This window comes from Manihot esculenta, chromosome 10 (assembly GCF_001659605.2).
Source record: "Manihot esculenta cultivar AM560-2 chromosome 10, M.esculenta_v8, whole genome shotgun sequence".
Lineage (NCBI taxonomy): Eukaryota > Viridiplantae > Streptophyta > Magnoliopsida > Malpighiales > Euphorbiaceae > Manihot > Manihot esculenta.
Genome location: NC_035170.2, coordinates 5,068,907 through 5,083,832, shown reverse-complemented (window position 1 = coordinate 5,083,832; position 14,926 = coordinate 5,068,907). Strand labels below are relative to the sequence as shown.

At 34.7% G+C, this 14,926-nt stretch overlaps 1 protein-coding gene across 5 annotated transcripts; it reads left to right on the top strand.

The window, feature by feature from the left end:
* Nucleotides 1-955: 955 nt before the first annotated feature.
* Nucleotides 956-13,996, top strand: LOC110625013 (phosphomannomutase/phosphoglucomutase). Of its 5 annotated transcripts, none has more exons than XM_021770495.2 (18): nucleotides 956-1,154; nucleotides 1,705-1,917; nucleotides 2,186-2,252; nucleotides 3,297-3,480; nucleotides 4,019-4,071; nucleotides 4,800-4,888; nucleotides 5,106-5,342; nucleotides 5,605-5,669; nucleotides 6,324-6,384; nucleotides 6,460-6,577; nucleotides 6,667-6,748; nucleotides 6,840-6,912; nucleotides 6,987-7,048; nucleotides 12,768-12,863; nucleotides 12,960-13,114; nucleotides 13,198-13,294; nucleotides 13,404-13,481; nucleotides 13,560-13,996. In XM_021770495.2, the coding sequence occupies exons 1-18, from the start codon at nucleotides 1,148-1,150 to the stop codon at nucleotides 13,668-13,670; spliced, it is 1,848 nt and encodes a 615-aa protein (XP_021626187.1). In that variant the 5' UTR covers nucleotides 956-1,147; the 3' UTR covers nucleotides 13,671-13,996. The 5 variants fall into 5 exon arrangements, with proteins under 5 accessions (XP_021626187.1, XP_021626188.1, XP_043816998.1 ...); XM_043961064.1 differs by lacking the exon at nucleotides 956-1,154 and adding an exon at nucleotides 4,375-4,528 and having other exon boundaries at nucleotides 1,737-1,917; XM_043961065.1 differs by lacking the exon at nucleotides 956-1,154 and adding an exon at nucleotides 4,375-4,528 and having other exon boundaries at nucleotides 1,810-1,943.
* The last annotated feature ends 930 nt before the right edge of the window (nucleotides 13,997-14,926 follow it).

Genomic DNA, 14,926 nt, shown 5'->3' with positions numbered 1-14,926 from the left:
TTATCCCTTCGAGTTTCTGCCTTCGATGGTGGTTATGAGAATTCCTTCTAGTTTCTGCCTTCGACGGTGGTTATGAAAAGATGAATATACATCCTTAAAGCTAGTTAAGTGTCTTCTATTCGTCTTTTAGCAAAAGTTTCCTTTTGAAAAGACTAAAAGACTCATCTACTCTTCTTTTAGCCGCTACTCTTCTACCTGATTTCACTGATAATTATTCTTTTAGAGATTATTTCGATTTTATGAGATTGGAATTTTCTTTACGAACTTTTGACTTGTACTATGTTAAAGCCTATTGACTTAAAACTTTAAAATTATATTTAGTATGCCTCATGCTTGCCCCATTAATTTTATATACTTGTATATCTATTTCAATTAATATGAGTTCCTACTTTCGATAAGAAAAAACTAAAAGTATATCTAGTTAAGCACTAAAGAAAAACTAAAGTAGAATTTATTAATAAATAAAATAAAAAATTATTATTTAGGTTTTTTAATATGAAAAAATCTATTAATTAGTCTTTAAATTTTAAAAAATATATTAAAATGTTTTAATATTTTAAAAGTCTATTAATTAATCTATTTATTAATTTTTTAATATTAAATATAGTAAAAAAATATAAAATTATCTCTAATATGAATGAATTAATTAATAAACTTTATAAAAACTCAAAATAATTAATTGTTAAAATTAATAGAAAGATTAATTAATAAATTTTTTAAATATTCATTTTAATATGTTTTTTAAAATAAAGAAATCAACCATGAATTTTTTTATAAAAACTAAATTATTTTTTTTCTCAAATAAAAACTTCCTTAAATTCAAAATTTTTAATTTTTATTTTTATTTTCCAGTTATGCCTATTGTTAAGAAAGAAAAAAAAAATCTAATGTCCATCCTCTAAAAGAAAATCTAATATCCAAGAGCAACACGTGGAAGAACAAGAATGTGAGCATCCTCATGGTACAAAAACCCAGAGCTCTGTGGAATAGAATATTGAGGAGCACCGCCACCTACCCTTCCATTAGCGTTCTTTTCTAATCAGTTCTCCGCCTACCTCACTCGCTCTCGCTGTCTCTCTCTCGCCGTCTCTCTCGCAATTCTCGTCGACGAAATCCCCTTTTGGTGTACTAATTTTGCAGCCAACAAATGGCAGGTGCTTGTAATTTTCATTACTCTGCATTTTCTTTTCATTATTTTTCTTTTCTAGTTCCGTTCACCGTTTCAAATTCAATTACCGAGTTGATTTCAAATTATCCTTTTCACTGGCTACTCTATAATCCTATATGTTAGTTGAAAGGTTTAGCTTCTCTTTGCTGTAAATCCATGGCACACGAGTTGGTTTAGTTTTGATTTGAACTGTTTGTTGACTTTTTGATATTTGTTATGCGAAGATAAGCTTTTTTGATGTGATTTTCTTTTTAGCTTCTTCCTGTGTAATTCTTCTTTTTTAATTTATTGGTGTAAGGATTAAGGATTGCATAATTTGGAATCAAGTATTCAATTTAAAGGAAGAATGATAACCTTTTCTATATGGGCTGTGTTTATTTTTTTAATCAATTTATTCTCTTTATTTATATGTAATGAAGAATGGAAAAAGTTAGCATTGCTAGGAAAATCTGCAACATTAACAACACATGGTTCCAACATATTGAATAAGGAATTTACGGATATGGGATCTAATAAAATTCCAAATTCTTATGCAGCAATGTCAGGGAAGATTGTTCAAAATATTTTTGTAGCTCAGAATAGGCTGTCCGGGACCCAATACCGAAGGGACTTATGTGCCCCTTATACCTGCAACTCGCTTCCCTTTTGTGGAGGCAAGTTGGCATGGACTAGCATATCTTCCATGCAAATGCACAAATTACCACAATATCAGAGGGGTTTTGTTAACCGTGGAAATGTTTACTGCAATGGTCTGTTCTAGACTCTTATTATCCAGGTTGATATAAAGAGTAGTAATTGCATTTTGAACTCCTATGAATACATTCCAGTTTCTTTGATCGTCATGATTCATCAACATATTTCTGTATTCAATCTATGCTTGTGCATATATTTTTCTAGTTGTCATGACAGACATAGATGTGGAGTGGCACTCACTCTAGTTTTTAATTTTGAAAGTCATAAGGTTTTCATATTTCTATATTTTGCACTTAAATCATTCTTTTGGGACTCTTCTTGCAGCTGCTTCGTCCACAACTGCAATACCACATCTAGACAAAGTTGATTTCCTGAAGCTTCAGAATGGCAGGTGAGGAAACTGTGTCCATTGCGTACGCGAACTTATAAATTTTGTAATTTGCTTATCACTCTGTGCTTATGTTCCTGGTTTATATATTTTCTTCTTTGTCTTTCATCCTATGATTAATATGTGGATTATCCATGAATGTTTTCCATGTGGTTCTCACATTGTCCACATGACAATCCTCTGAAGTTTTTGTCACCTATAGAAGGGGAAGTGGAAAAGGAGGGGAGATGGATCTGGAAGGAAATAATTGGAGGGAAAAGGATTGATTAGTTTTGGAGGGAAATTAGTAAGAGGTGTTGCTAGAGCTTCTGGGAGTGACAGTTATTGGTGGCCGTTATTGTAGCTGAGAGTATAAGTAGGAGAATACTTGTAACAGGGAATTCATTCAAGAATCCAATAACAATCAGCTACTTCTCTCTCTCTCTACTTCTTATCTCGTCTCTTCTATCTTCTCCCTAATATTCTTCCCTCTTCTTCTATAATTTCTCTCTTTTCCTCAGTGGGAACCCTAATCTAAGGATTGCTACTGAAATTTCCTATATGAGGGAATGGTTAGGAGTGCAGAGATTTTCTGCAGGTAGTTTCTGATGTATAACTTGTAAGAGTTGCTATAAGTTGGCTATGCTATTTCAGTGTGGATTTATTCTGGCAAGACATAAAGGAAGTTAGATATGTAAATAAGTGCTTTACAACCTATATATATAGTGTTATTCCCTTAATTCTTTTCTCTCATTCATATGAAATTTCAGCTGATTACTTTCATTGTTAATTTATGCCACTTTACTTGAATGAACCTTTGGTAAGGGCTAATTTGGTGGATATCTAAACTATGTACTAAACTAACACATACTGAAAAGAGGTGCTTTATTTTTTCTCCCCAAGTTCCACAAAGAGTGCTTTCTTCTTTTATTAGTCAAGATGTCCAAGTATTATCTTTGATAACAGAATTCAAAAGCATAAATTGAACAACACTTAGACATTTTAGGTAAACTTTCTGTATGGAGGTTTATCTTTTTCTTTTTAAAAAATCTCCTGATGAAAACACAGTGATATTCGAGGTGTGGCTGTTGCTGGTGTTGAGGGCGAACCTGTTACCCTTACTGAACCTGTTACTGAGGCAATTGCAGCTGGCTTTGCAGCGTGGTTACTGGAAAAGAAAAAGGCTGATGCGTCTAAGACTTTGAGAGTTTCTATTGGTCATGATTCCCGAATATCTGCACAAATGCTACAGGTGCATATTCCTTGTTCCCTTTATCTGATACTATGAATTTTTCCTTGTGTATTCTGAATTGGCACGCTTCTTATTGGTCTTTCTTGAATACATTTGTTGCTTGTTCTGTTGGCAATTGGCATCATGATGCACTTTGGTAGTTTTGGGCCTAAATCATCAATGACCACATGCCTCTTGGCAACGCAATACAGATTCTTATAAGCATAACAATTCCAACCATGTTAATCACACTTCTTCATGATTTTGTTCAGCTTATTTTCTTTGTGTTGGCTAGGAGTTTTATGCTAAAAGTTTTTGTTATTAACTCTTCTTCTTTCTTTGTGGAAAACACACTAATTTTAGCAGTGTAATTTCAAAAATATTTCGGAAGCACATAATTCGACCTCCGGAAAAAATTTATATTAATAGATCTCTCTTCTCATCACTGTTGTCCTTGTATTTCTATGACAGATACCAACATAGTTAGAGCTATTATGTTCTAGAATTTCATCAGAAATGAACATCTGAATCACTCAGAACTTGATGTTTTAACTTGCAGGATGCTGTTTCTCGAGGAATTGCAGGTGCAGGTCTGGATGTTGTTCAGTATGGGTGGGTGGATACTTTTTCCTTTCTTTTTTATTGATGGTATGTTGGTGAGACATTTTGTCTATTGAGGTCATAAGAGTTCAGTAGTTTTGAACCCAAATGACTTTATATGGTGCCTGTTTGATATGGTTGAAGTGTTGAGTCATTGGATTGCAGAAACTTGAGTTGTAATGATCCATTCAAAACAGACATGTTATATGACGGGGAAACTATAGTTGGTTGATCTTTTGCATAGATTATGGGCCTTTATATTTGTTGAAATGTTGGCTTTTCACTTCTTCTGATGTCTACATTTCGCTTTCTAAGCTTTGAAATGTGAGCTTATCCCACAAATGGATGGGTGTTACATTCAAACTGTAGCTGTGATTCTGTCAAGTGATAAAAATTCTGGACTGACAGAATTTGGGATGAGAAGGAGAAAGAATAGATCAGTTGAGATGAGAAGAGAATCTAGAAAGAGGTGAGAAGAGAAGTAGAAGCGTTGAGAGGGAAAGCAGTTGTTTATTTATTATTTAATGCCTTTCTGGTACAATTCCTTTTATACAAGAATCTGAATGTAACTGTACTTATTTCCCCCAATACTTGAGTCAACTTATTTCCCTTCAAAACTCTACTAATAACTGTCACTTATTAACCCCCTTCTTCTTCCTTCTAGAATATGTGACAAATTCAATGATTTTTCTCTCTCAATTTTCTGTTTCTTAGCTTTATAAATAACCTATGCCTTGTAGATTGGCATCCACCCCAGCAATGTTTAATAGCACTCTCACTGAAGATGAAGCTTTTTTGTGTCCAGTTGATGGGGCTATAATGATAACAGGTATTTGTTGAAGTCATTGTTCTGGTAGTTACAAACTTTCATCAGCTATGATAATGGCCTTTGGAACAATGCTTTTGGTTACCCTTTTTCCCTTCTATGAGCTTCTGAGTAAATTTGTATTTTCTTTTTATATGTGAGTAGAGTTTCTTGATTTAGTATTATTTTCAACTTACATAACTGACACTTGATTTTTTGAATTTGTTTTTGGTGGAAATAGCTAGCCATCTTCCTTACAATCGGAATGGTTTCAAATTCTTCACCAATGCTGGAGGGCTTGGGAAGGCTGACATTAAAGAGATTTTGGAGCGGGCTGCAGATGTATATAATAAATTCACAGATGAAAGTTTAACAAAGTCAAAAAGACTGGCTTCTGAATCAGTAAAGAAAGTAGATTACATGACTGTATACACAGCTGATCTTGTGAAAGCAGTCCGTAAAGCTGCAGGAAATATTGGTAATAACTCTTTGAAACAGTTACAAAAATGAAAAGTGCACTCACAGATTAACAACTCTGTTTCCACCGTATAATATGCAATATGGATGGGTATATCCTCTGTGAAAATTTGAGTTCTGTAGTTCTAGTTTGTTGTTTCCATCATAAAAATTTGTTTAATGTCATTTACCAGTATGGCTTTCCTTTGCTTTACTTTTTTTTATTTTTCTATTAAGGTGAGATCCCCTTCTCTAATTGTTGATTGGCATTGTTAAATTCTTAGAGAAGCCATTGGAGGGGTTCCATATAATTGTTGATGCAGGAAATGGAGCAGGAGGATTTTTCGCTGTAAGTTCAATTCTCATTCTTGTATTGAGATTGATTTGGCCCTCATTTACATATTTGTAGCACTGAAATGCACATCTAATGGCACCTTAATATTAAACAATTAATAGGCTTAGCCTTTCAAGCTATTAAGAAAACTGTTGTCTGCATTTTACATATGTGCTTATTATTAAAGGTTCCATCCTTTATCCTGTGAAAACTGACAAGAGAAGATTGGCCCAAAGATAGTTTATATGAAGCATTGCAAATTGTAAACTGGCTTTATTTGCATTAAGTTTCAATCTTCAATTAACACAAGGATGTGTGTATTATCACTTGCATGATCTAATTTCCCATCTAATTGGTATTTACATTTTCTTTCTTACATTCACATGATAAACTATGCAACATAAAATTCTTAAAGTGCAAAAACTCTGCATCTTATGTGGTAAAATTATCCTTTTTGTATAAAGCTGCTCTTTGGCTGAAGGCTCTCTACTTGAAGATGTGTTGCTGTGATTCTTGTGTTGGACGTTGTTTATCTCATCAGCCATGCACTAAGAAAAGCTGGTTATGTTAGGATATTAGGAAGAGGCATTATTCATTGACAGAATTTCTACATTTACTGTTCTGAAGTCTGCCATGTGATAATTAGTACTTTGTTTGAATTTTTCATAGGCAAAAGTTCTTGAGCCTTTAGGGGCTATCACTTCTGGCAGTCAGTTCTTGGAACCGGATGGTAATTTGAAATCTCAAAATTTCTGTTATTGGTATTGATATATGAACTTGTTATTAAGAGCATATTTGAAAACAGGATTATTTCCTTATCATATTCCCAACCCGGAAGATAAGGCAGCGATGAAAGCTATCACCCAAGCAGTCCTTCAAAACAAGGCTGATCTGGGCATCATATTTGATACTGATGTTGACAGGTAATCATCATCAGGTCTGTGCACTTGTTTAACATAGTTCGGTATTTTTTTTTTAATTTTTACTTAAAATACGTAATTATTTGTTTTAGATCTGCTGCTGTGGACTCTACTGGTCGTGAGTTCAACCGGAATCGTCTTATCGCATTGATATCTGCAATAGTTCTGGAGGAAGTAAGAACTCCCTCTTTTCGCTGTCTTAAGAGATGTTTCTTTTGTCTTGTTGTGGGTTTTTCAATTTGCTTTGCTCTTTTCATCTCTTTAGCATCCAGGAACAACTATTGTTACAGACAGTGTGACTTCAGATGGCCTGACTACATTTATTGAAAAGAAACTTGGTATATGAAAACAGAACTGCCACATTCTTTGTTCCTTGTACTTGAATTTGTTTATAATCTACAATCTCTTATAGGGGGAAAGCACCATCGCTTCAAAAGAGGCTATAAAAATGTCATTGATGAAGCTATTCGTTTGGTAAGTTTAACTTCCAAAATATCTGAATTTAGTAAATTTTGGGACAATTGCATGGTCAAGAAAGCATACAATATGATGTTCATTCCATGAGCTTGACCCTTATGCAATGAATTGGAAGTGGAATATTGGACTGGTAATAATAAAGTAGATGTGTTGTTTTCTTGAAATGTTTTCTTATGCTCCTAATCTCGGCATGTAAGCATTTCCTTAACTTTGTCATGAGCAGAAATGACATTTTTCTTGTCCTTGTTCACTTGAGGAAAATTGAATAATCACTCCATCTCAATTGGTTGAAGTTGTTGTAGCCCTTTTGCATAGGCTGCCAATAAGCCAAGATGCTTGCAAGCTATTAATACTAGTCTTGGCTCATCTGGACTTGCAATATGAGTATGTGCTTGTTTGACTTGGCTGAGTTGTTAAATGGCATGATCGATTGTTGCTATTGTCATAAGCTACATTCTTGTGCATGTATGGTAGATCTACGTGTTGCATGAACTATTTATCATTTTGAAGTGGATTAAATTTTGACTATTTAAAGGGTGTTTGGATTGACTACTTACTTTTAGCTTTCGGCTTAAATATATTATCAATTTAAAAATAAGCAATTTTTCTTTTTGTAAAATTACTTGAAAAATTAACTGTTAAGTAGTTTAAGTATTTTATTAAAAGGGGTTTTGAAAGTAACTTAATTTATTAAAATGAACAAAAACAATATGCATCGAGTGTTACAGTTGTTAAAATAAGGATAATGTTGATTTTTTTCTTTTAGAAAAATATTAGGATAATATAGTCTCTTACTTGGTCAAAAAGTAGTTTTAAAATATATAAATAAGCCATAAAGCTTTTTAACTTGTAAGCCAAACCAAACACTAATTGATTACTTGTAAATTTTTACTTAAAAATAGGTTTAACCAACTTATAAACCAAACATCCCCTTAATTGTTAGATTTAACATTTCTGTAATGAAACTTGCTGTTGCAGTTCTTTAATATAAGCAAGTAGTCAAGGGCATACATACTTAAGAGGACCGTGTGTTAGTGATAACTGGGACTATTAAGAGTGAGAGGATGAAGAGAATGAAAATCAATGTTGCAAGAATTTTTATTGGAAGAAAATATATAAAATGAGGGAGGGAGATAGTTAAAGGGGAGAAGGAAAGACAAAGCGGCTATGGTAGCAAATTCTGAAGGATAGATGCACCTTGGAAAAAAGATTAGCCTTGAGCAATTGCCATTGATCCTTGTAGAAAGATAATATTTATTGTTATATATCACAATAGAGATTACAACCTATTTATACATAAGAGACGGTAACTAAACAGGAAGGAAAATCAAGCCTATAATTATACAATCCCTAAGATTAAGCAACTGATCCATCTATCAATATTTACTCCCTATATTAACATATTTGCTTTCTATAACTTATAACACTCCCCCTCAAGTTGGATCATAAATGTTAATCATGCCCAACTTGTTACATATATAATCAACTCGAGTCCCATTTAGAGCTTTAGTGAAAATATCTCCTAATTGTTCTCCAGTTCGGATATATTCTGTTGATATTATCTTTTGTTGGACCTTTTCACGAACAAAATGACAATCAATTTCGATGTGTTTAGTCCTCTCGTGAAATACTGGATTGGAGGCAATGTGGATAGCTGCATGATTATCACACAACTTAGCAGGCACCGAATTTGTGAACCCAACTTCTTCCAACAGTTGACGTACCCACAAGATTTCACAAACGGCTTGTGCCATAGCTCGATATTCAGATTCAGCACTAGAACGGGAGACCATATTTTGCTTCTTACTTTTCCATGAGACCAAGTTACCTCCCACAAAAACACAATACCCAGTAATTGACCTCCTATCAACTTTCAAGCCTCCCCAATCAGCATCACAAAAGCATTCAATATTTGAGTGCCCATGGTTACCATAGAATAGGCCTCGCCCTGGGGCCCTTTAAGGTAACAAAGAATCTGTCCCAGAGCATCCCACTGGGCAACAGTAGGAGAAGATATAAACTGACTTACCACACTCACTGAATATGCAATATCAGGACGAGTCACCGTCAAATAATTCAGTTTGCCAACTAATCTTCTATACCTTCCAGGATCTGCAAATGGCTCACTGTCTTCTGTGGTAAGTTGAAGGTTAGGGGTCATTGGGGCACTACAAGGCTTAGCACCCAATTTTCCTGTTTCTGCCAACAAATCAAGAACATATTTTCTTTGAGACAAGAAGATGCCTTTCTTACACCGCATAACTTCGATTCTCAAAAAATATTTCAAGGAACCCAAATCCTTTGTATGAAACTGTGTTTTAAGAAATTCTTTTAGGGATGTGATGCCAGCAATGTCACTTCCTGTGATAACGATATTATTCACATATACTACAAGCAGAATTACTCCACTATCAGAATTTCTATAAAACACTGAGTGATCACACTTACTCATCTTCATTCCAAACTGTTGGACCACCTCACTAAACCTACCAAACCATGCCCGAGGACTCTGTTTCAAGCCATAAAGCGATTTTCGAAGTTTACAAACCTTACCTGACTCCCCCTGAGCAACAAAACCAGGTGGTTGCTCAATATAAACCTCCTCCTGAAGATCACCATGAAGAAAAACATTTTTAATATCCAGTTGATGCAAAGGCCAATCATGAGTAGCCGCCAAGGAAATAAACAATCGGACAGATGCGAGCTTGGCAACTGGGGAGAATGTATCAGAATAGTCAACTCCATAAGTTTGTGCATAACCTTTGGCCACTAAACGGGCCTTGAGGCGAGCAATAGATTCATCAGGATTTACTTTCACTGCAAACACCCATTTGCACCCAATAGCCTGCTTTCCTGGGGGCAAGGACATCAACTCCCAAGTACCATTAGTGTCAAGGGCCATCATTTCCTCTTCCATTGCAGCACGCCAACCAGGATGGGACAAAGCCTCAATAACAGTTTTGGGAATTGAAATAGAATCTAAAGCAGTGACAAAACAACGAGAAGAGGAGGATAATTGATCATAAGAGACACAAGATGAAATAGGATAAGTGCAAGTACGTTTACTTTTGCGAAGAGCAATGGGCAAATCCAAATCAGACAATGAAGGATCAGTAGGAGCAGGATCGGTCGACGAAGAAGCGGGTAGCAGAACGGAGTCAGAGTCCTCTAAGCGTCTGGAATACACATGAAAGATGGGAGGGCGACCTGGCACATGAGCGAAAGGTGTAGGAGTAGTCTGAGGAGACGAAGAGCGAACAATGTATAACAAGAGGTCATCTTCCTCCTCCTGGGTGTTATAAACAGATGATGGCGGAAAAAACGGAGTGGACTCAAAGAATGTTACATCCGCAGACACAAGATACCGATTCAGATCAGGAGAAAAACAACGATACCCTTTCTGACGTCGAGAGTAGCCAAGGAAGACACATTTGAGTGATTTGGGATACAATTTAGTAACCTGTGGACGAACATCACGAACAAAACAAGTACAACCAAAAAGACGTGGCTCAATAGGAAACAAAGATTTAGTGGGAAATAAAATGTTATAAGGGATATCACCATGAAGGACGAAGGAAGGCATGCGATTGATCAAAAAACAAGCAGTGGATACAGCATCAGCCCAAAAACATTTAGGTACCTTCATTTGGAATAAGAGGGCTCTGGCTACTTCAAGAAGATGTCGATTTTTTCTTTCAGCAACTCCATTTTTTGAAGGAGTGGCAACACAAGAGGACTGATGAAGAATCCCTTTTTGTAACAAATAAGATTGAAATTCCCCAGAGAGATACTCTTTAGCATTATCACTTTGCAATATACGGATGGAAGTATTGAATTGGGTTTGGATTTCAGCATAAAATGCACAAAAAATAGAGAATAATTCTGAACGACTCTTCATTAAAAATAACCAAGTAGTACGAGAGAAATCATCAACAAAAGTAACAAAATACTTAAAGTCAGACTTAGACACAACAGGACAAGGACCCCAAACATCTGAATGGACTAACTCAAAGGGAGACAAAGCTCGTTTATTGACTTGAGACAGTGTAGGTAAACGATGATGTTTGGCAAATTGACAAGACTCACAATCTAGAATAGACAAAGAATGAAACTGTGGATATAACTTCTTCAAAACCGAGAGAGAAGGATGCCCTAAACGACAATGAACATCAAAAGGTGTTAAACGCGTGGAGCATACCAGAGATCGAGGAGATCGAGGTAGTTGCTGATCCAAGACGTAAAGACCCTCTGACTCACTTTCTCTACCAATAATCTGCTTCGTCGAAAGATCCTGAAAAACACAATGATCAGGAAAGAATGAGACACAACAATTCAATGCACGAGTGAGTTTACTCACGGAAAGCAAATTAAATGCGAACTTAGGGAGACATAACACAGAGGATACAGAAAGAGAAGGGGTTAAGTTGACATGACCAGAATCCATGACAGACGATTTAGTGCCATCAGCAAGAGTAACATAAGAAGGCGATGTATGAGACTCAAGATTGGACAAAAGGGTTGAATTACCTGACATATGATCGGTAGCACCAGAATCAATAACCCATTTGGAGGATGAAGACACAAGACATGCAGTAGAGTTACCTGACTCGGCAATTGCAGTGATAGAGGAGGAATTAGAAGATTTTATAGATGCCTGGTATTGGATGAATTGTGCATACTCATCTGCAGATATCAAAATTCCCTGATCGGAAGTTCCATTCAATTTGTGTTCCGTGATTTTAGTCATCATAGGAATCACATCAGTTACGGTGGTGGTTTTAACTCCAGCCATAAGGACAACCAACCCAAAAACGATAGCAACAAAAGAAACACAGAATCAGAAAACAGTACCCGGCGTGAACAGTACCGATAAACAGTACCACGTGAACAGTGCCGATGAACAGTACCGTGAACAGTGCCGATGAACAGTACCAAATAAAACACCTCCACCCAACACCCGAACGGCAAACAAACCTCAAATCTGACAAGGAGTCGGTGTGGTGACTCCAGCGATGGTGAGATCCAAATATTACCCTTTATGGATAACCCAAATGAATGAAGCCCTAAGTCTCCAAAAAAAATTTTAAAACTTTACGAGAGAGAAAAGAGAAAAAAAATCTCTATGAGAAAGGCTCTGATACCATGTAGAAAGATAATATTTATTGTTATATATCACAATAGAGATTACAACCTATTTATACATGAGAGACAGTAACTAAACAGGAAGGAAAATCAAGCCTATAATTATACAATCCCTAAGATTAAGCAACTGATCCATCTATCAATATTTACTTCCTATATTAACATATTTACTTTCTATAACTTATAACAATCCTTTTGGCTTGTAGGACTTAATTTAATGGCTTTTGAGTTGCTTAAGATTTTGATCGATCAGTACTGCAAGCCTTTTTCATCTTTCTTAGACTTGCTACTGTCTTAAGTTGAAAGTTGAAACTGATATTGAAAATTTCATGATTAATTCAGAGTTTAATATAATAGCTATTCTTGGTCCGTTTCTGGTTGTAACATTTTCATCCTGATTTTCCTACGTGTCTACTTCAGCCATTTCTCATTTCATCTATAGTTATTGCTGCTAAAATAGAATTTCTTTCTTTTTGTGTTTCAAGTTTTCAGTTCCGTACAATTTTTACAAACTGAAGTGATAACATCGTTTGCTTCATAAATTGTGAAACTAAGGTCATGATATTGCCCACAGAACTCAATTGGTGAGGAGTCACATCTGGCTATTGAAACAAGCGGGCATGGAGCTCTCAAGGAAAATCACTGGCTAGATGATGGTGCTTACCTCATGGTAGGTTTATAAATAACACTATGCATTCTTCGAGCGTAATATTTTGTCCATTGATTACTTTATTTGCTTCTTTTGATCATCTGTTTGCTAATGCAGGTCAAACTTTTGAATAAACTAGCTTCAGCCAGAGCTTCAGGAGTTGGTGGTGGCAGCAAAGTATTGACCAATCTAATAGAGGGTCTACAGGAACCGGCAGTTGCTGTAGAGTTGAGACTGAAAATCAATCAGAATCATCCAGATCTTAAAGGAGGGTACGGCTTTTTATATGGTTATGCAATAGACATGCATGTATAATTTTGTGGCTCTGAAGTTGCTGATCAATTAGAATATCCAGATCTTTCCGGGAATATGGAGAGGCAGTGCTAAACCACTTGGAGAACTCTGTGGATTTAGACCCAAAGCTTCAGAAAGCTCCTGTTAACTATGAAGGGGTGAGTTTGACACAGATCAGTAATAATGTTGGGAACCATTTTACGTATGGTTTTTCCAAGGTGTCTCAACAAATATCCTCATTTTCCCCCCTTTTTCTTGTTAAACTAGGTAAGAGTTTCTGGTTACGGCGGGTGGTTCCTTCTGAGACTGTCGCTTCATGATCCTGTGCTTCCCCTTAACATTGAGGTATAGAGCACTTTCATTTTCTGCATGAAATGTGACAACAATTGAATATATAGCAACTAAAAGTAATTCCAAACGTAGGCACCGAGCAATGAGGACGCCGTGAAACTTGGACTTTCTGTTGCTTCTGCAGTCAAGGAGTTTGCTGCTATTGATACATCTGCCTTGGACAAATTTATCCAGCCATCATAAGTGCAAGCCTCCTGGGTTTTAGCATGGCTGATATGTTTGGCAATTTAGACATCGAGGAAGTTTGTCTTCTTAGCTCTGGTTTTGCCAATGGTGCTACAATGTCACAATGTGAATGTTCCAGATTGAAAATATAGAGAATCACATCTTTTTCCATAATAAAAAACATTGCATTTTTGGTTCTGCATGGTGTACGAGTTGATTTGGAGCCATTTAGAGTTTCGTTCGAAAAAATGTGCAATTTTAGACGCAATTAATGAACAGTTTGAGAAGTCTGTTTTGTTATTTTGGTATTCTTATCATTAAAATATGTTAAAGGTAATTTTGAATAGTCATGTTTTTGTAATAGTAACATCAACAGAACAGATTGCAGAGCAGTAGAAGAGCCTCAGGCTGCTGATTCTTCACATGGATATGAGATCCTAGTTTAGCCGTGGAAGCTATGCTTGAAATTGGATTCTAAGTCCAGGTTTTGGATGTTCACATGGGAATGAGAATTATAATTTAGATTATTTTCTATAAAAAATATTTTCTAAATTTATATATTGCAGTGTTAATAACGTTTTTAAAAAGTAAAAAATAACTTTGAGAAAATTATTTTCTGAATATTTTATGTTAATTAATTTTTATCTCAAAATTTAGAAATAGTTTTAAGAGATATTTTATACGAAGAACTAGGCTTAAAGGAAATTGTTTTTTAATCCTTAAGATTTGACCGACGATTCTTGAAAATTACATACCCATCTTTTTATTGTATCTTCAGAATTACTCCCAATATATATAAAATTTAATTAATTTTATTTTTTTTTTCAAAAATCCTTCAACTTTGATTAAATACTATGAAACTTTTTCTTAGCTTATAGGTTTTCAAATTATGCAATTGAAATATTATTTCTCCTTACTTATTTTTTATCTAATCTTTTTTTAATAAAATTTAATAAATTTTAGATATTTTTACTAACAATAATATATTTACACTAATAAAATCATGTATAAATCATGTATAAAATTAATTTTTGTTGGTTCTAATTATTAAATATAATTTTTTAATTCTTTTAGATAAATTAATTTTTTTTACTCTTCTATTTTTTTCATGAAATTAAATAATAAATAAATATTCAAATATTAATTAAATTGTCGTAATTCATAAATTTAAATATTACTATAAATATTATTAATTTTAATTTATTAAATGCTATTATTATTTTAACATTATAATTATTATAAGTTACTATTGTTAAAATAATTTAAATATTTCA

Excerpts from the sequence above, each read along its gene's own strand:
- LOC110625013 (XM_043961063.1), top strand. The coding sequence starts at position 1,671 with ATGGGATCTAATAAAATTCCAAATTCTTATGCAGCAATGTCAGGGAAG. Across the intron at positions 1,918-2,185 it reads TGGAAATGTTTACTGCAATG|CTGCTTCGTCCACAACTGCA; the intron begins GTCTGTTCTAGA and ends CTCTTCTTGCAG. Across the intron at positions 5,670-6,323 it reads GAGCAGGAGGATTTTTCGCT|GCAAAAGTTCTTGAGCCTTT; the intron begins GTAAGTTCAATT and ends AATTTTTCATAG.